At 39.8% G+C, this 21,955-nt stretch overlaps 1 protein-coding gene across 1 annotated transcript in view; it reads left to right on the top strand.

Moving 5' to 3' along the window:
• Nucleotides 1-21,955, top strand: part of PCSK5 (proprotein convertase subtilisin/kexin type 5) — a 233,322-nt gene that overhangs the window by 179,853 nt on the left and 31,514 nt on the right. Inside the window, exons 21-24 of the mRNA XM_056514814.1 lie at nt 8,186-8,288; nt 16,184-16,320; nt 17,649-17,846; nt 18,177-18,245. Coding sequence (XP_056370789.1) covers nt 8,186-8,288; nt 16,184-16,320; nt 17,649-17,846; nt 18,177-18,245 — 507 coding nt within the window. The remainder of the gene's footprint in view (nt 1-8,185; nt 8,289-16,183; nt 16,321-17,648; nt 17,847-18,176; nt 18,246-21,955) is intronic.

Raw genomic sequence — 21,955 nt, 5'->3', positions numbered from 1 at the left:
AAGATATTTTAAGGAAGCATTAAAAAAAAGCTTTACAGCATACAAATAAAAACCCTAGTCAAGTTTTCATCGAAAGGAAACTGATGCACAACTTGCATGACCTTTTTCAGAATAGGGATTTTCAATAAGTGAAAAAAAAAAAGAAGATATTTTTGATGAGCATTTCCTTTACGAGGGAAAAAACAAAAACATTTCTGTTTAACATAATTTTAATTACATGTCTTACTTAAACTAATTTGTGAGATTTCTATTTTTTATTGAAATAGATAATTATCTGATTATTTATTACCACCTGTCATGATGCTCTTGTTGGGGCTTACATCCTCCTCATTAGTAAGAATTAAAGAGTTGTGAGTGTAGTGTCCAAACTAAGGCTCTGAACCTTAGTACAGCATTCAACCAGTGGAAGTGTAACCAGCACCCACATTCCCATCACTGGTTCCACACCAAGGAGCAGAGAGGATTTGGACACATCAAAGGCCTTGGACATTCTCTGATCTCTCAGAACACAGTAATATGTAGTCTTACTAGGAAAATTATTCTGAAATCCTCAGGATAAAGCCAGACTGCAATAATGTTCACCTGCTGTGCAAATATACCAGATAACACCACAGAGTTAATGCTTAATGTCTGACCTATGCTTGAAATTATCCTAAAGGACTTCCTTTCAGGATTAAAAATCAGTGTTTATGCACAAAAACAGAGACAATTTTCACTTCTAGAATGGGAATTGTAGTCGAAGGAAAATATGTTATGGGGAGGAAGCTCTGAGTATTTTAGAAAAATTATTCCAGTAAGCAACAAATGCAGACTCTGTGCTGCACTAAAGGCTGGTCTTTGTTGAGCTTTGGCAGCAAGCACATGAGCAGGTGATGTGTTTGCTGCCAAAGATGACCAGGAAAGCGTAGAAGAATGACCCTCATACAATCATCTATTGGTTTTTCTGAGTGTTAGAGGGATGGATTTGTTGAAGGTCTTCTGGGAAACCAGCAACACTTTTCAGAAAAAAAACAAAACCACTCAGCCATCAGAAGACCCAGTAGAGAGCAATGAGGTGATTAAGTGCCCATTTTTCCAATCAGCCTGAGCACTGAGGAGTGGTGAGCACTTGTTTACCCGAGGAGAATTAATGGCTCTATCATGCAAATTCCACAGTAACACTGAATGCTTACTGGAGCGTGACTAATATGATTTAATTATAATTCCAATAATACTGCATGACTTTTCCATTCACTATTGTCCTTGGCCTGCCCACTGCCCCCTCCTGACGCCTGCAGATGTCCTTGAGATGTGGGCTGGGAGGAAATTCTGGTTGCTGGCAGCTGTCATGCTCATGACTATGCTAATGGGACATTCTGGGCAATGCCACTGGATAAAATACAAAAATAACTCAAATATTCATTCCCAAAAAAAGTAGCCCCTTCTCTTACTACAAGAGCAAGAGCAAGGCCATACCAAAATGGAGTTGTGTAAATATTGGTCTTGCTGTGTCTGTCTTTAGCACAGACTCTGAACACTTTCAGGGCTGAAAGGAGGATTTAAGATTACTTCGTGCTGCTAAACAGTGTCACAAAGCCTCTCTGCAGCCATATCTGAATTAGAAGAGCTGCATTATTAACATGGAATATGTGATTGTTAAAGAGTGTGTACTCTGTAGTCATAAAAAAAAAATTACCCAGAGGTGCTTATAGTGGAGACCAGGAACCAGGGAATATTTCAGGCAATGGAAAATCACCAGTGTAAGGGTATTGAAGAGGCTGAACAGTTACAGATGGGAATAAAATTTAGGCTTTTGTGCCACTCATTAAAAGATTTAATTTGATCTGCTTCTTGCTTCCAAGGATGCACTTGTATCTTTACGGGAGGTTTCTTTCAGGCTTTAAAATGTCTTCACGTCTGCAAATTAAACAGAAACTGCATTTGATTAAGGGTGCAAATCTATGTTGTCACATCTTGGGACAATAGTTGACCTGTTAAAATCTGCCCAGTTATCAGCAAATCTCTGCTCATATCCTGATTAAGTTGAAGATGTCCAGTATGAACAGCCTGTGCAGGAGTTTCTTAGCTTAAGATGGATGATACCACTGAAATTCTGCCCCAAAACATCCATCCCTTCCCACTTCAGGTTTATGTTTGGTCAAATCAGACTGCAGAAATCCTGCAGTGTCCAGAAAAGGCTCTGTGTATACAAAGTGCATATTCCTTGCTTTATAACAGAGGAGAGAAACACACTGTTGTTACCTTGGTTGCCTCTGAAGTCTGTTTTCCTCCAGCACTGAAAGATTCTATCTTTAATGTACTCCATGTGCTAATAACATCACTTTACTCAAAGCATGCTACATTTGGTTTTTGTATTTCACAAGCAGCTACCTAGCTTTCCAAAGCAGTACTATCAGCACCATACAATAATTTTCAGTCAGGTTCAGGTGTTTCTGTTCCACTGCCCTTTAGAAGACTCTCAGCTACTGATTTTTACGAAGAATGGGAAGCTTGAGAACATGGACCAGGAAAATTTCTAGTTGGAAAGCTCAAGAAATTGAGAGGTTAAGCATATTTTTTTCCATTGTGAGCCCGAATTTTGAGAGTGCTGAAGTATTTCTCCCTCCTTCAGCAAGTGAGAAGGGTACAAACCAGAGCTTTATTGATATAGATCCACAGAGATTGTTCCATTTCCCTCCCCCCTTTCTTGTGGGGCTGTAAAATTTCAGTCTACAGGTGAGCAGTAAAACAGCTTGCCAGGCTCTTACATAGATGCTTACACAGGGAAGGGGAGAAACCATGAACACAGCCAGCTGATGCTTCCAGACATCCACATAATTAGTATAAATGGAGTTCTAAAGCAAATTCTTTAAATGACTAAAATTTAATAGGAATGGAGATTTAAAGGTGATTAAAAAAAAAAAAAAAAAAAAAATCTTTCCGGGGAGTGTTTATGCCCACCTCAGCAGTACTGCTGAGGGCTCTGGCTCTTCAGTGGGTTTCTAACAACAATTGTATTAATACTATGTAGAAATGGGAGGAGAAGTATACATTGTAAAGAGGGGAAAATCCCTTTGTGTTAGAAATAAATAAGGCAGCTTTGGCTAATGTGAGTGTTCCTATTCTGCAGGGAAAAGCATAGAGGGCCAAGTTAGACAGTGGAGTCTGATAAAGGCAATTTCCTCACTCCTGACTGCCATGATTACAGCTAACCTGGGTCTCTCTGTGTGATCTCACCTAATCCTGCAACAAAGGGGCCTTTCATCCTAAAATCATTATATCACACTCAGCACACAGCTATTTGGGAAGAGAAGTTCAATGCTTTTCAAGGTTCTGCTTTGCCCCTCAGCACAAGGGGCAGATTTAGTGACTTAGGAATCAATATCCTATTTTCAGCCTTCTCATTTGTCACTGCCTAGAGCACTTCTGAAAAGGAGACTTTCAACCCTGGATCCTTCTCATCACCTCAAATCATAATACCCAGAAGTTTTGTCACTTCTGCACATCCGTATAGGGAGATTGAAATTTGGACATTGTGTAATTAGCAGGAGACTGAAAACTGAAGCCAGACAATTAATTGGAATCCAGATGAAAATTTTGTTCAACTTTCAAATGTGAGGGTAAAGGAATGTCTTCATCTTGAAAATGTTACAACATGGGCATTATGGCAAGATTTCTTTCAAGGAGTAATCTATCAAACACTGAGACCTTGGGCTGAGCAAAAGAGTAACTTTAAAAAGAATCTCCAGGGTGAATTTTCACAGATTTTTATATCCAAGTTAGTTTTAGTTTACTTGAGCTTTATGAATTAAAGTTTTTTTAGAGAACTCAAGGACCTGATCCCACAAGCCAGACAAAATAAAATGTATCACAGCCAAACATGAGAAGAAGCAGAGAGCTCCCTAAGACCAGTTTATTTCAGTTCTTGTAGCTAATGGATGAAAAGCAATTCTGAACAGTTTTGTTTATTTGCTTTGTCAAACCTTTATAACCCATAAGATTACATACAAAGAACCCAAGTATGAAATCCATATCCAGATTTCTGTGAAAGCAAACAAGCAAAATGGAGAAAATAAGGTAGTTTTTTTTCTATTGATTTTAAGGAAAAAACACTGCAGCAATGTTGTAGACAATAAAGAATATTTTTAAATTAGATATTTTATATTAGATTATATAAAAAGTGATGTTTTGATAAAAAAAGTGGGGAAGTGACACGAGACTTGCAGTGGCTAAGTCTCATGGAGGGACTACAAGAGAAAAGGATTTATGACAGCCAGCACAAAGTGCATCCCTCCATGCATGACTGACAAGGATATTCACACCTCATCTAACTGATCTCCTGAAACATCATGTGCTGCCAGGAATGGCACAGGTTTTGGACAGCAAGAGAGGAGCAGTGACAAGACAAAGGTGCACTTGGTGCTGCTTGTGCAAAGACATAGAATCACTTGGCAACTAAGACAGGTGCTCCAGACTGGGACTCAGGAGAGACAGGCTCTAGTTTGCTATTGCAAACTGATTTGATTTTATTATTGCAACTCAGGTTTCTACCTCCTTAAGGGTAGGAATAGTTCTTAAAAAGCATCTGATAGGAACTGAGCATTAATTATAGGGATTTTGTATTCAGTTGAAGGCACAATTTAAAACCTGACATAGCCCAAATAGGGAGCTAAACATTTTCAACCAGGGACACAAAAATTATACATTAAAATCCTGAGGAATCAAGTCTGTTAACATATCATTATTCCTACAATATCTCCAATTTCCTTTTTTTTAACAATGTGACGTGTTTTTAAACAAGGTAACAAGATAGCAGAACTGACACAATAATGAATGATAAATAAGAGATGATCCAGGGAACTGATGATCACTGCCTGAATGAAAGCTGAGTGAACACACATTGCTGAGAGTATTCCTCTATTAAGTATGCTAGATAGATAAAGATTTCTAATGCAGAAAAGAGGAAAAGGATTGAGGCTTTGGCAGCCTGTGTTTATCTAGAGAGATTTGTAAAGAAATACATTGCTCACAAGGAATTCTGGCAGATGGTTGAACTGCCCTTTGGAATAGTTTAAAGGTTTTTTTGAATTTCAGTGTTAACTCTTTGAATATTCACCAAAAACTATATTGTTAACACGTCAGAGATACAGTTCTAGATGTCATTTGCAATTCAGAGGGCCAAATATGTAAGTGTTTTCTGGTGCATATTCTTGTAATTCATTAAAATGTATTAATTCATAGTATTCATTAAAATGCTTCAGTTCAGTGCCACAGAACTGGGCTTCCTGACACTATTCCAAACACAGCTGAAGTGAATTACACCACTTCCAATGAAAGGCATAACACAGAAATAACTAAAACCTTTAAAAACTAAGTGCTTCTGCTATGTTTGAATGCACACCTGAGGTGTATGAATTAGTAGCTTAGGATAAGCATACAGTTAATATAGGCAAATAAAGTAAAGGAGAAACAGAAAAGTATTCTAATACGTATCACAAAACATCAGAGAAGCAATTATGTAATGAAATCACCCAGAGAGACTCCCCAGTGATGTAAACCAAATAAAATAACACACTCAAGCATCAGACCTCCAATGGGAAGTTTTCAGATGCTGCATTTTTTCGTGGTTGTATTATTGTCCAAATATATGTGTGTGTCTATGTATACATATATATGTGTATATAGATACATCTCAAATTTGTCCTAGTTTCAGCTGGGACAGTCAATTTTTGGTACTATCTGGGCCAGACCCTTATGTTGTTGGACACCATCTCACATCCCTTTTGAGGGGTGAGCACAGGGAGTTGCTCTCTCCTTCCAGCAGCGAGAGAAAGGGTGGAGGGCAAAAAAGTTCACTATTGTTTTATTTTCCATGTAAATAATTTCAACCTTTTGTTATTGATACTATAGCTGTTACTATTTCATTATCTCGTTGCTGTTTCCAGTGAATTGTTCTTATCTCAACCCTGTAATTTCACGTTTTTGTGGCTCTAATTTTCAACTCCATCCCCGGAGAGGAAAGGGGGAGGGGGAAAGAGTGGGGGAAGGGAAAGCAAGCAAGTGGCATCTGGTTTAGGTGAGTCTCAGTGAGGTCACAGTGGGGAGTGCCATTCCCAAACCATGACAAAATTGTATATTAAAATCTCATCAAGCATTTGAGAACGTGGGATTCCATGTTACATCCTCTGGATACACATCAGAAAGGCTCAAGAGGCTTATATTGAACAAATCTGTCAATTATTTTTTTCTAGAAGGTGAAAATTATAAATACTTGGTATTACGATAGATATGCATCAATACAACAATGTCCTCTGAGTAACACCTAGAAAAAATTAGGATCCTACTGGATAATATGTGTAACATCTTTTCTAGTTTTCTAGTTTTTGCTGTAGCCCTATGAAGCAATTACTCATAAGAGATGCAGGTCAGAAATGCTGCACCAGTTCCACATAATTAGTCAGTTTACACAGTTTAAGGTTTGGCCTTTTTGGGCATGCAAGGGGTTACATGGAAATAGATACATAGATATATAGAGATGCAGATATACAAATTGCTCTTTGGATAAGGAGAACTATAAAAATGTATGAACTTGTACACACTCAAAGACTTTTGTTTCCCTGATCCCAGCAGAAGACTCTTCACTTTTTCCCAGTCTGAACTTCTTCCCAGCCAGCCCTGATCTCAGAACAATCTCTGAGGAACATTGTCTTCACGCTTTATGTGGTTCCATCACTGGCTTTTGGCTTGCCTTTTACTTTTTTCCTCTCTTTAGAAGACACACAAATCATTACAAAACAAATATCACATCTCTGCCTACATTTTGGGTACCCCAGGATTCACCCAGAGCTGGGTGGATGCTCCAGCCAGTTTTCCTTCACACCTGCACTGCTCACATCCCCTTAGATGTCTGAGTACTGTCCTAGCTCATATCTCATACCAGAGTTTTCAACTATTACAAAAAAAAATTTTAATATGTAAAAACACAACTGTTAAAAACACAACAGACAGAGAACATGGTTTGCAGTATTTTAGAAACTTTCCCCTCCCCACATTGTTTTAAATGGATATAAGTGGTTGCTTGTAGGGTGCCCTTGCTCTTCAAATGTAAGGAAAAAAAGCCAAACCCAAGTCATTCCATATTTGTGTTTTGATCCCTAAAGTTCACTATATTTGCCAGATCTGGATTTTCCAGCCACGATGCAAATGGAAAGAGTTGCTTGATATTGAAGTATCCATAGAAACTGCAGTTTTTTTGTATTATATAGGACTTTTTTGCCCAGCCTCTTCCACTACTCAAGAATGAAGGAACAGCCAATTCCTTAAATATATAGACTCAGTTATAATAAATTTTTCCCAAAGCAAACTGACATAAAAGACCCAATCTTGAGCTTTATAAAACTGTGAAATAAATCAATTCACTGTCCCCACATGATACTGCACACAAATAGAATATTCATACTACTTACCAAATCTCTGCCCTGAGAGTTATTAGGCATGCAGCTTACCAGTCTGGACCAGTGCTTTAATTATTAATACAATTAATCAGTTTTAAGGTAGGGATCCATATAATACAATTTTTTTTCAAGTCCAAATATGCAAAAGTGCAAGTTTTAATTCAGCCAAAATGAAAGCCTGGGTCTTTTAGGCAGGGAGTCTTTCATCAGCAGCCCAGGAGGGAGACAAAATATTCTGTAGCTAGAGGTTTGGGAAGCACCCACAGGTCTCTGTCTGATGGAAGCTTGCTCAAGTCCATCTCCTCATGTGAGATATCCACACCCATGACAGAAACCCTCCATGCTGCAGCTCAAAAGATATTGCATTATGAATACTCCCCAGTAGCACTAATTTTGATGTAACTTGTGAATCTTCATCACTTCAAGTGATGGAAAATAAATTAATGAAAACAAAAATCACCCTTTCTCCAATTCACATGGAAAAGAAAAATTAATAAGCAAACAAACAAACAAACAGCTCTGGTTATCGTGGTTCCCCAAGAGAGTCAGTACTTGGATGCTACAGGGAAATTTGCTCATTTCAGTAATTAAAAATAGATCCAATTCCTTTTCACCATTATGTTTTCCAACCTGAAAAGTTTGGTATTTTTTTTCTCTTCCTTTTTTTTTTTTTTTTTTTTTTTTTTTTTTTTTTTTTTTTTTTTTTAATTGTGAGAAGGTTGATCTGAAATAAACCATTTTTTTTCTACCAGGAGAATATCTTGATGATTCCCAAGAATGCCAGTTGTGTGATATATCCTGTCAGAAATGCATTGGACCTGAGTCAGACAATTGCATCAGCTGCCCACCCACAAGGTAATTTTCTCCTAGCACAGTGCAGTACAAAGATCTCACACCATCATCTGGAGAAGAGGCTGTATTGTGTTTAGCAGAGACTATGGAAGCAAGAATGGAGGCAAAAAAATCCAGGGGACTTTAGAAAACAATTTTTATATAAACAAAATGGCTGGCTACACAAGCAGCTAATGTTTAGCAGCATGATTCCCACAGATAAAGAAAAATTCGTTTTTATATGTAAAACAGACTTTCTTTCATTGTCATCCTTTCTAAATCATGACTGCTGGAACCACTGACAATTCCACAACAAGAATCTGGGGCACCTGCAGCTCTATCCAGCTATGAGGATTGGCTCAAGGCATGAATATGGATGCTGGCTAATTTTGGGAGATATTCTTGGCACCTAAACATCATCCCCTTACTGAGGTGACTTGGGTTGGTCCAATATTTGTAACCTGCCATGAGGATTGAAAAAATCTTGAAAGAATCTAGAAAGACACTTTTCCACAGGACTTTGCAAATCAGAGTTTTTTGTTTGTCATGTCACACCTGTTCCAGAAGACTACTGGTTTTTTACACCTGCTACTCATATCTGTATTCTCCCACAAATAACTCTGGTTAATAATAATCTGCACAGGATTGTGTTGTAGCCAGCTGACATTTCCATCAGTATGAAAACAGGATCAGATCCTCAATGACATGGAAAGGAAATCCCTAAGCAACTCTGCAGTTTGCCCTGAAAATATCTATTATATGACTATGCCAATGAAAGACATACCAGGACCAGTGGAGTCCAAATAAATTCAGTTACACCATAAATGAGAGCAGAGGAAATCAGGGAAGAATTTTGGACTGTGGAGTGGATTTCTCCCATTCACAATGGCATTTAAATTAGATTGTCTGTTCTTTCCTTGCAGCTTACATTGTGAGCTTTACAAAGCAGAGGAACCAAGTACCATTGTGAACCACCAAGGTGTTTGCAGTAATGAGGTCTCAGCAAGCTCTTGGAAGGATGCTGCTCTAACCATCGTGATTAATTCTTTAAAAATTCTGAATTTTGGTATCTAAGGTTTCAGAAATCTTTCTGAGACCCTTCTTTGCATTATGAAAACTGCTAGAAAAAGTCATATTAAGAGGAGCAGTCTGGAGTAAAAGAAATAATAATACAGAGGAACCTTGCCCAGAGGCAAGAGTTTCTTGTGAAAATCCAGGGTCAATTTATTTTAATAATAAAATCATTGTAATATCATTTCATAAATGAAAATGATGCTACCTGAGGTTTTGTTGGGTTTTCTTGGGTGTTTTTTTGTTTTTTGTTTTTTGTTGGTTTGTTTTGGGTTTTTTTTTTGTTTGTTTGGTTTGGTTTGGTTTGGTTTTTTGGTTTTTTTTGGGTTTTTTTGGGGTTTTTTTTTGGTTTTTTTTGTTTTTTTTTTTTTTTTTTTTTTTTTTTTGCTGTTGTTTTTGGGTTTTTGTAAAGAAAAAAAAAAAGAAATTATATATATTTTTTTATCCAGACTAAGAGATTATCACAAAATTCCTTGTCCATCTGTTTACAGTTTGAGCCAAGGTTAGTGACAACATCTGACCAGGTGTTTCCCATTAGGGGCAACATAACAAAGAGCAAGAAAAACATACTTTACCACTGTGAGAGCTGCTTGTAAGGATGGATATCATTAGACCCAGCACATGCAGTTGAACTCAGTAATATTTGCATGCCATATAAACATACTGCAGCTACCTCCAGTACCTCTGTCATATTTCTCCTTTTCTTTCAGACCACATCTGAAAATGGTCATAGCAACTGAAATTTATTAGGGAGTATTGCAGATATTCTCTAATGTCATTGGCTGACTCCAAGAAAACAAGCACTGTCTTAATATAATGGAAAGCCTTTTGTTGTCTAGGTGTACTCAAAGTCTGTACTAACAGCCAAAATTGCACTCACCTTCTCTAGAAACTGAATCCCAAGTCCTCAGTTAGCAAAGTGCTCAAAGCAGCTCAGTATTGAGAATTACAGCTTTTCTTTTCTTATTTTCTTAGGAGGGAAAACACTGTCAAAATCTAGCTAACTGGTTTTATATTCTTTTAGTAGTCTGTGAACGATGCATGAATTGATGCATTTCTATTTTTCTCCCAAATAGATTAAAACATTAAGCAGCAGTGAAAAATGGACCATAAATTATCATCACATAAAAGGATTCTTTAGCAAATGTTTAATTATCCAGCAACAGGAGATCATTTAGCAGTCAGACTCCCATACTTATAGATAGATGTATGCCCTGATTCCAACCAGGATGGAGTTAATTTTTGCAGTAGACAGGAGTGGCATGGCTAGGGCTAGGAAGTTATTCTATGCTACCTGATATTATTTCCAGGAGTGGGGCAAGGGGTCTCTCTACAGTCATGGAATGTGGCATGGTCAAGTGCTGCCATGTGAATCATTCTACTTCTGTGCACTTTGCTATTGATATTCTTGCTGTCACTCTTCATTTCCTTTGTTCATTGCTGTTTCCAGTAAATTGTTCATATTTCAAACCTTGTTCTTTACCTTTTGTGCCTCCAGTTCTGCTCCCCATCCCACCTCAGGGGACAGGGATGGGAGACTGAGTGAGAAGCACTACAGCCTGGTTTGGCACCCAGGGCTGGGGTAACAACAGACCTGAGGATTCCTGTAATTTGTGGGGGTGGTACCTGACCTCAATAAATGCTCTATATGCTCCTCACAATGTGTTGTTTCAGAGCAGGGAGGAGGATGACATGATAAGATCAAAGGAAGTGAGGTTATCTGGGATGTGTATCTAATGTTGCTCTTCATCGCAGGCACTACTTTTGGGAATCCATTGGTAATCATACCCATCATAGCTGCTCTGTAAGGGAGTGGAGTGGATGATTTTCTCCATCTTTTCACCCCCTTTTCTACTTCAGACAGCTTGTGAGAATTTTTTATTCCCCCTGGATCTTAAGGAGTGCGTGTTGTTATTGCTGTGTCTGGTATGTCTCCTTGGTATGGTCTACACCACATTTAGGGTCAAGAAAGAGGTTTCCAGGAAGATCCTTCAAGGGTCCATCCTGAGTGTGGGTAGATTTGAGTGGCATAGAATATGGGAGAATATGGCACTGTTTGGGGGGAAATTCCCTGTTCCAATGGTTTGGAAGTTCACCCCTGAACAAATACAGGACCATAATAAAGTGACAGAACATTTGCAAGGAAAATGCTGTGGCAACTCCAGAGAACAGCAACTTACTGCAGTGTGCCCTGGCTAATCTTTCCTGGACACAAGTGAACACTGGACAGTGCTCCCAGGGAAAGGAGGAGGAAATCACAACATATCAGAAATATGTGGAACAGAGGAACAACACATGCAGGTAGAGCTGCCCCTATACTATATAGAAGTAGAAATCCAAGACCAATTCAGTTTGCTTCACAAGGAATGAAGAGGAAGCAGGGCCTTGTGGAAAGATTATCCAAGACTTTGGACAGATTTGAAAGTGTCAAGAAAGTCAAGAAAGTTTAGAGAGTCCCATGCTCCACCAATACAGACCAGGGTCTGCTTCTGGGAGCAAGTGCCCCACTGCAGGGAAGAGACAGCACACAAAGCAAGGTAACCTGTTTTTGCCTGTGACTGCAGAGAAGCCATGAGGAAGTGGGATAGAAAACCCACCTGTGCCCTGGAAACATGGGTACCTGAGCTGAGAGGACAAACAGCCATCACAGGAAATTCTTGGAGGAAAAATGCCACTCCAGTTTCCACTGGACAAGTACTCAGTCAGAGCAGGAGAACTGATATCACTTCTGATCCTCTTGAAGGGATCTCCAGTTCGTATTTACAAGACTGCAACAAGTACCATGAGCAGAGCTAGAGAGGCCCAGCCTCCAGCCAGGTGGAGGAAAGGCACAATCAGATCTATTGGACTGTGTGGGTCCCATGGCTTGGCACATCAGACACACAAGAACCTGAGTCTTTGGCTGACACAGGTGCACAGTGTTCCCTGATGCTGTCAAGATACGTGGGGGCAGAATCCATCTCTGTTTCTGAGGTGACAGGGGAACTGTTCAGCTGACTGTACTGGAAGCTGAAGTGATCCTGACTGGGAGTGAATGGCAAAAACACCCCATTGAGACTGGCCCAGAGGCCCTGTGCTTCCTTGGCAGAGATTGCCTCAGGAGAGGGTATTTCAAGGATCCAAAAGGGCATCGTTGGACTTTTGGGAGAGCTGCTGTGGAGACAAAGGAGTTAGACAGCTGAACACCTTGTCTGGTCTCTCAGAGGACCCTTCTGCTGTGGGACTGCTGAGGGTAGAATAAAAACATCACTAGCACAGCAGTGCATGGATAACACTGTGTGAACCCCCATCTGTGAGATGAGTCCTGAACTGAGGGACCCAGTGAGTGGCCAGCAGGACTCTCTCACTGTTTAGTTGTCCACAATGCCAATGTGTAAATCCAGTGGAGACTGACAATAGACTATCAGTGGCCTGAAGAAAGTCACAGAACCACTGAATGCTGCTGTGCCAGACATGGTGGAACCTCAGTGTGAACTGGAGTCCAAGGCAGCCATGTGGATCAATATTGCAGATGTGTTTTTCTCCTTTCCTTCAGCAGCAGAGTGCAAGCCACTGTTTGCTGGAGGGGCTTGCAGTACACCTGGAGCTGCCTGCCCCAAGGGTGGAAACACAGCCCCACTATTTGCCATGGACTGACCCAAACTGCAGTAGAAAAGGCAGAGACTCCACAACACTTGATACTATGATTGTGTGGGGAAACACAGCATAAAACTTAAAAAACTGAGAGAAGATACTTCAGATCTTCCCAAAGGTTTTGCCATAAAGCAAACTAAGGTGAAGTCCCAAGAAATTCAGGTTTTGGAAGAAAAATGACAAGAGGTCATTGTCAGGTTCAAATGGATATGGTCAACAAAATAGCAGCTATGTCCACACCAAACAGCAAGAAAACAAACTTTCCCTGAGTGCCGTGGGCTTTTGGAGTATCCATATTTCAGATTACAGTCAGATTGTAAATCCTCTCTATCATGCAACAGGAAAGAAGAATGACTTTTAGAGGGGTCTTGAACAATTTTTGAGCAAACTAAGCAGGAGATTGTTCATGCAGTAGCCCCTGGGCCAGTCAGGACAGGACAGCTTGTAAAAAATGTGCTGCATGCTGCAGCCAGGGAGATTGGAGTGCCTGGCAAACAGCTGCAGGGGAGAGTGGAGGAGAACCACTGTGGTTCTGGAGCACAAGGGATCTGAAGCCTGCTACAGCCCAGCTGGAAAGAACATGCTGACTGCTTATCTCAGGGGTTTGACCTGTTTCAGAAGGGGCTGGTGCTGAAGCAAGGCTCCTCTCAGCACTCTGACTGTCAGCAAAGGGCTGGATGTTCAGGGAGAAAATCCCTTCCACACATCATCCACTGATGCTACATGGAATACAAGGGTTGGACTGATCAGACAGTGAGCTCAAACAGGAAACAGGATTGGCCAGGGATCTTGGAAGCCATCATAAACTGGCCCAAGGGTGAAAATTTCATCATCAGAGGAGGAGAAAGTGACAGGCTGAAGACATCCCACCACACAATTGGCTGAAAGAAAATAAGAAGTAATATACTCTCTCAACTGATGGATACTGTAGGGATACACTGATAATGGAAAACTACTGTAGGGAGTTCTACACAGCAAGCCACAGAAGATATTGAGGTGGATCCTGTCAAATTGCAGAGTTGAAAGCAGTCCAGCTGACTTTAGGTATCATTGAATGAGAGAAATGGCCAGTGCTCTCCCTACCTTTACACTGACTCAATGAACTTCAGCAAACTGCCCATGGAGGTGGTTGGACCAATGGAAAAAGACTGGTTGGCAGCACAGGCAAAAAGCAAAGGCCAGGTGGTTAATCAACACCCAAGGCTCTGCCAGTGGAGCTCATCCTGCCCAAACAAAACCCTATGCACTGTGGAAGGGGATAGAGTCTCTGTGGTGCACATGAGGAATGTTATGGAAGACAGGTTGAATTAGTCCTGCCTCAAGCAAAGGTAACCCCATCCATGGGACCTGGTGGGTAAAACAGAGAGCCAGGAAACATGATGCATTACTCAAGGAGATTTGATTTTTTGTGTAAGCACAGCCTGTAGTGTTGAATTGTTTAATATTTGCTGCTGAATGACACTACACACACACAGAGTAAAACAAGTGGAAAATGAGTACAGCCAGTTCCAGGCACACCAGCTGTGAGATCCTGAGGCAGCAACCAGCTGACAGCACACCAGCCCTCCTGCCCTGGAAGATACCTTGGATGGATAGAAACCATTGTCTTAATTTAACAGGCAGGGGCAGTCATTGACTGTAGAAATTACCCCTGTGCTTGTGTGTTTATACAACACATGTGTGACCATAACTGGATCCTGCACCTGTGGATCTGGGCAAGACACAGATGAAGCAGAGATGAATCATGTCCTGTTTCCAGCCAGCACAGAGTTGATTTCTGCAGTGGTCATGAATTACCAAAATAAGAATATTGGTCTCATAGCAATACTCAGATGTGATGGAGAGAAGACTCTCTAACAGTTCAAAGTTAGAAAGTGTATGTTTATTCAGCGCTGGGCAGCAGCGTGAGGTAATCCTCTAATACACACTGCAAAATCACAGGTGTTTACAAAGTCTATTTATTAGCAAAGGATTCACACAAATACATATTCATAATAACAGCCCCTTCCACCCTCCCTTCCTATGGTAATTAGCAGAATAGCTATTAAGCATGAGTGATTGACTTTTTAAATTAAGTCTGGGGTAGTGTTTTGTGGGGAGGGGTCTCAAAAGAAGGAAGAAATGCAAATCTTTCTCACCCAGAACTCTCGACCTTCTCTATCAATGACAATACAAATGATTTCTGGGGATAGTCCAATCTTTCAAAGAATGGGTTCCTGGTTGCATTGTCTATGTTTCTTTGGGTCTGCTCACTAGTTTTGTCTTTTCCCATTGTAAGCACAGCTGAGCAAACATAAAATGACAGACAATCGATTATTTAAGTTTCAGATAACTACTCCCCTCTAACTTCTAACTTTTAATTATTTTCAGCAAGGTTACTAAAATCCTTATTTTCTCAGATTGGTGTTTCAGTCAGGGGAGGCAGGGCTATTGGGAGTTATTCTGGACAACTGCACAGTTAGTTCCAGGGGTGTGGGAAGGGTTCCTTTCCAGGTTCATGGCTTGGTGCAGTCAGGGGTTCCCTGCAGCACAGGTTGTGAGCACTGGCATGAGAATTCTTCAGCTGTTGTACGCTTTGTAATTGATCTTGTTGCTGCTACTGTCCATATTCTTATTTCTTTGCTGTTTCCAGTAAGTTGTTCTTATCTCAGCCTGTGATCTTTCCCTTTTGTATGTCCAATTCTCCTCCCCACCCCCAGCAGAGGGGAGGGAGGGAGGACAGGCAGTTGAGCATGGTTTGGAGTGTTTCAGTGGGAACACTAAACATGTAGGTCTAAAAACACAGCTCCAGAAGGCCAAAATTCAGATAGGCATTTGACTTCATGTACAAGGTCATATTACTGAAGCCACAGTACTTTTTAAAGACAGTCTTTAAAGTAAAACAAATGGGTTATTCCTTCACAAAGACCAAGTATTGCTTTCCTTTTAGCAGACATGTGGGACCATTGTCAGAGTTGTGATATAAGGAATCTAGGTAAAGGATCAAAACTGATTTTTCTCAGAAAACTGTTTTAGAGAAAAACCATCTTTGAACTCTAAGAATCATGTTCAAAACACTTTTCATATGGTAAATACTATGAATACCATCAGGAAAACAAAGTCTTGAAGTTCAAAGGCTTGCAAATAGTATGAGAGAAGAATTGATTGAGTTTTCTTTAGATTTAAAGAACATGTAGTAGTTAAACTTGTAATTATGCCTCTGTCTTCTTTAAAAGATTCTTTGATGATGGCTGCTGTGTTGAGCAATGCCCCAGAGGAAAGTTTGAATTTAAGCAGCAGTGTCACTTGTGCCACCACACCTGCCTGGACTGCAGTGGAAGTGAACCCAACAAATGCACCACTTGTGGAACAGGTAAGTAAGATTTTCTTTTGTCAGGTTTTTCCTCTCCCATGGCCTCCAAGTTTCCTTTTCCCTCAGCTCTCAGGGCCTGTTATTAGATCCAATAAAATGAGTAGTGCTTTTACCACCAATCTGCATCATAATCTTCTTGTGACCCTAAAGGGAATTAGAACTCAATTTATTTTTTTTAAAGTACACGAAAACACGACTCTGTATTGTCCTGCCAACTTACTGCATTTCCCTTGGTGTTTTTTTCAATAGGAGCTGTGTTAACAGAAACAGAAAACAAGGGAAAAAAAAAGACAAAAACAAAACAACAACAACAAAAAAAATTTCGTTTTAGCTGCTACTTCCATTTCAGTCCCAATCAACACTGGCACAGATTTTATTTAGTAATAAGTAATACAAGCAAACACTAATATGGCTGCATTAATTAGTCATACTGATGATGAGATTGACTTTCTCACTTTAGAAAATGTGACTCAGTAGATTAAGTTTTCAAATGGTACCTCATGTCTAACAAGAGAGCAAGTTTGTATAATTGTTCCCCAAAGTCTCTCCCATATGGAGGACAGCAAGATATATTTCTGTATTTCTGTGAATTGAGAAATTAAGACACTGATGAGACTCACATTTAATTTTCTCGGGAAAATTAAAGATTTGTGCATGAAAAGGAAAATAAATAGAATTTGACTTCTGCTATGGTGCAGTATTGTTGCCTACTATAGCTGCTTTCTCTGCATTTTCAAAACTAAATTCTGGTAAACAAATTCTTGCTCTGCAGTTAAGGCAATGAAATACACTTAGCACAGTTATGTGTGTAATTTAGCCTGTAGGGTAACTGATTAGAAAACTCCCCATGTTGCACAGAGCACATGAAGTTACTTGTGTTTTCACAGCCTCACTCAGAAGGATTTGGAGCAGGGGACCTCTCAGTTCCCATGAATTGGAGCTATTTTAATAGCTAATAGCTGCACATCTGCTATTTAAATTCAAATCTTGATGATTCCACTAAGATGAGGATTACAGTTTAATCTTCTAGGGACACAGGTTGACTCTTTCCAAAGGTGAAGTGGGCCACTGCTTTCCTAATAATTTACATTTGCCTGTACAGTGCATTACAAACACTTGCTTGTCCTCTGCAAGAGAACTCAGTGATGGAAAAATCTTGATTTTTTTTTTTTTTTTTTTTTTGTTAGACTGATGGATGTAAAGAGTAATTGTTCACTAGCATGACATTTTATATGCCATAAATCTCCACTGGAACTCCATAAAGCTCCTTCTTATACCCCAAATGCCCTTTATGGCTGACAGTTTTTCCCCATTTGTTTGCCACACAGACAGAAGAGGGGTGGAACGTTTCCTGTATCGTGGGGAGTGCAGAGACCACTGTCCTCCAGGTCACTACCCCCTGGAGAACACCTGTGTGCCCTGCCCTGGCCACTGTGAGGTGTGCCTCAACTCCAGCCTCTGCAAAAGGTGCTTCAGAGGCTACCACCTCACTCAAAATGTGTGTCAGAAGCACAGCTGTAGAGAAGGTAAGCCTTCACTAGGAGATAACAAATATTCTATTCAATTTGTTACAGAAATCTGCTTAAGGGTATTAAAAAATGTTTTGAAATGCACAGTCACACCTGACCCTGAGGTGCTTAAGTTCCAGCTCTGATCCTCGCCTTGAATGATGTTATTGTAAAGAGGATTTTCCCCAAATTGAGTGGGTTATGCAGAAACAAATGAGAAAACAACTTTCCATGAGTCTTTCTCCTTTATTGCTTTGAATCAAGTTTATTTATAGGAACTTTTCCTGAGTCCTTCCAAACGCTGCATGGTATAGAATTAACCCAAAACTGATGATTTGCAAAACACAGGTGAAGTGGAATATCCTGACTCTGAAGACTGTGTACCATGTTCAGATGGATGCCAGAACTGCAAAGAGGGTAAATATTCCCTTAATCAACCTTACTGTTATTATTAAGGTAGGGAAAATTTAGTTCCCTTCACTCTTGTCATTAGCTTAAGTGCATGCTGCTGAGCAATTAGTCATTGGTGCAGGTTATATTCCATACTGTATTTATTTTTGAAATAAATTTCATTAATTTATATTCCCCATAAATAAGAATAATTTAGCTATTCATTTAGTTATTAAAATTTGCAGCAGCTTGAATGCCACACTCAGGCTGAAAGATTTACTGACTTTCTGAAGCTATTAAGCTATTAACAGACACAGAATTTCACTGTAGATGTCCAAATTTTCCATGCCTCAAAACAGATCACCACCCTGTGCTTCTCCTTCAAGGATACAGATGTAAGAACAATCTTTAAATTTCATTCAAGAGCAAATTACTGCAAATAACAATGCTACTGCCCTAAAAAATCCCAAGTATACATTTCACGGTTGCTGCAGTCTAATCCCCCCATCCTTGCACAGTTCCTATGGTGTTCCTGTGAAACAGAAAAGAAAGGAAATACCCTGAGTTGAAAATGCAACCAGCAGTGTTAAATAAAAAGAGGGGTTTGAGATTCAGGTGGAATCTCAGCTTTCACACCACAAAGCTCTTGCCATGTGGCTGCTGCAGCCTCAGGGGTTGTCCTCCTACCAAAATATCCAGGGAAAGTGAGACTCTCACAAGAAGTCAGCAAGCAAGGTCTGTGCAACCAGGGGTGAAGGATTACAGCCTGAAAAATGGGGTGTGGCACTTGCCTCCAGGCAAGCACAGATTCTGCTTTGTCGTGCTCCAGAGGTGAAAACCGTGGATGTAAGAATATGTTCTTTGCATAACAATATGCACCTTTCACATTCAGGGCTGCCATCCATGGCTGGGACACTTTCTGGATTTGAGTTACCAGCTCTGCAAAATTTAGAGCTGCACAGTTGCATGTCTGCAACAAACTCTGAACCACAGCTCTCTGTCCAGCTCTTCTTGTGGCTACACTAACCTACCACAAGGGTTTTCATCACATAATTCCTTCTTTCTGCCAGTTGTCCAACCCAAGGTGTGATACCATAAAAAATACCCTGTGTGAATTCAGTCAGGCCTAAGGCTTTCCTCTGTGGCTACAGCATCCCTGTCAATATTGTGGCATGAGGAGATGGTTTTAACATGAGTGCAACTGCACTGTGGCCTCCTTTTGTACGGTGTGTTATCCAAATTTATGGCAACTGCCTGCTTGGTTGAGAGGATGAGAAATTAAGGAACAGTGTATGTTTCAATACCTATCTTTATTGGTGCTACATATGTTACTTTCCCATGCTAATATTTTCTGTGTTTTTTACAATGATTGTGACTTCAAATTATTTATTTTTCTTCTGAAACTGTGTAGTGGCAATTGGTGTTTTGAATTAGGGAGGAATGTACTATGTATGAACAGCAAAATTTTTTTCAAAACAGTAATTTCTAGTGACTCAGAAGATTTTCTTTGTTATGAACTTAGTAAGTGTGTATAAGGAGACTGGAAGATTGTTAATGGTCAGCTGGCATACAGAAAAAGGGCTTGTATTCATTTGCCTTTTTCCTGGGAGGATCACTGTCTCCTAAATATGAATCATCCATAACATTCATTACACACTTTCAACTCTTGCACTCAAAGTTCTGATTTAAAAGAGGGCTTTTAAGAGCTTCAAGGACCAACAGAATGGATGCAGGTAAAACAGAAACTGAATTAGTTTTCACTGCTGTGTAAAGTCAGAAGTATTAAGATGCCAGAGTTTATTTACAGGCACTATATTAAGGAAAGTCATTGGTGCTCAGGATGCATACATTTCTGAGAGTCAGAGATGGGTTTACTGTTAGTTCTACTTGGAAAAGAAGAACAGTAGTGGCCTAAAAGCGCAATCCCAAGCAGATTTTGCAAACTATGATGTGTTCTTGAAATAAAGCAGAACCTGTAGGCTTCAACTTAAAATAAGTTGGGTAGTTATGGCAGATACCTATATCTATCTATATTATATGGTGGATATTTCACTCTTAACATTCAGTGAGTTTTCAGGCATATCAACAACTTCATTTATAGACAAGTACAATAATGGCTTTCTCATATCAAATCTGAATGCTGATGTACTTAAAAACTTTCATAAAAAAACCCTAAAAACAAAAACTTTAATGCCCATCTCCTACAAGAAGTTCATTCTTTTGCAAGCTCTAGAGAAATCACACTGCCAAAAAAGTAACTTAAAATACTAAAATTTCAAGGTGAGAAAATAAGGAATGTGCTACATTTAGTTTCACATCTTCACAGTCTTTCTACAGACTCCCTTTTAAAATTAAGTGGATGCTGGAGGGTCTTGCAGTCTCTATGTCCTATCTTCCCTTTAACACAATTGAATAATTTATTCCAAGAACAGTAGAGAAGTCTTGATTTCAGGAGGGATACATAATCATCTTAAGATAATTGAACTGCCTGTTTTCCTACTGGCCTGAAAGAGTTTTGCTCAAAAAATCATTTTCACAAGACGCCAAATTATAGATTAAACCACCACCTGCAGTCTTGGGATACATTGTCCTGCTTTGCACAGACAGGAAAATTAATAAGATTTGCTTCCTTCTAGCATGATTCCATGTGCCAGCAGAATAGAGCAAGTCTGAATGGGCAGCCTTTTTTTTTTTGATCTACATCCAGATTAAGACAGAGGCATTATACTTTTATAATGGTTTCATACTTTGCATCCCACATCAGGCATTTCAGAGAAAAAAGTAAAACCCACACAGTAAGTAACACTGCAGGTTGCTCTTCCCAGGTGTGAGGATACTGAAGTAGATAATGTTTGTAAGACCTTCTGGAATCCTCATGGAATGTGGTCAAATCTGTTTGGTTTCCTCCAAGTTTGGAATGGATTTTGTTTTAATGCACCAGTGTGGCAATATATCTTTACTTTATCAACACTGAAAGTCTAAGAGCAAAGACAGGAACTCAGAGAGACTTAATCAATGACAGGTAAGTCTATATAGTTAAACTACAAATTATGCTTTCCTTTAAATTCAGGTAATTATTTTCTTCCTGTTTGGCTTCATTGATTCAGAGGCCACTCATATTTTAAGGATGTAAAGAATCTTTAATGGTCCCAGATGCCATTCTGCCTGCAGACACTGACAACTCCTGGGATAAGCTGATAGGAACATTGCCTTAGAAAGTGCTAATCCCCAGAAAACCTGCAGCTCTGTACACAGTGCCCAAGCAATAGTTGTGCACATTGGTGTTCACTTTGTCCTGCCCAGCTCTGGGCAGCATTTGGCTCTGCTGGAAGCCACACGAGCCAAATTGGCATCCTTGTGCACATCCATGAGCCCTGAGAGGCAGATTCTGGCACAAGCCAAGGCTTGAGGGTGACCTCAGTACTGATGCAAAACCCTAAATTCTTAAAAACTTGAATATATGCCTATTCCTGTGCTAGCAAACACAAGCACAATACTGGGCAGAAAGTGTCCAAGAAAGTGTGCTGGATACATCGTGAGTCCACACAGCCAAGATTATCTTTGTGACATCTCATACCTTTGGAATCTCAGCTCTTAAAACCCGTGGACATGCTGAGTCTGCTCTTTAGAGCAGCAGTGAATGGTTGCTCCCTCTGATGCAGAAAGGTGGGAACTGCAGGGCTTTGTTACCTTTGACCATCAGGTTTAGATTAAATTTTAATGTCTTTTTTGTCTGG

This window comes from Oenanthe melanoleuca, chromosome Z, assembly GCF_029582105.1.
Source record: "Oenanthe melanoleuca isolate GR-GAL-2019-014 chromosome Z, OMel1.0, whole genome shotgun sequence".
Lineage (NCBI taxonomy): Eukaryota > Metazoa > Chordata > Aves > Passeriformes > Muscicapidae > Oenanthe > Oenanthe melanoleuca.
Note: the sequence above shows the minus strand (reverse complement) of the source record. Positions and strands in the feature narration are given on the sequence as shown.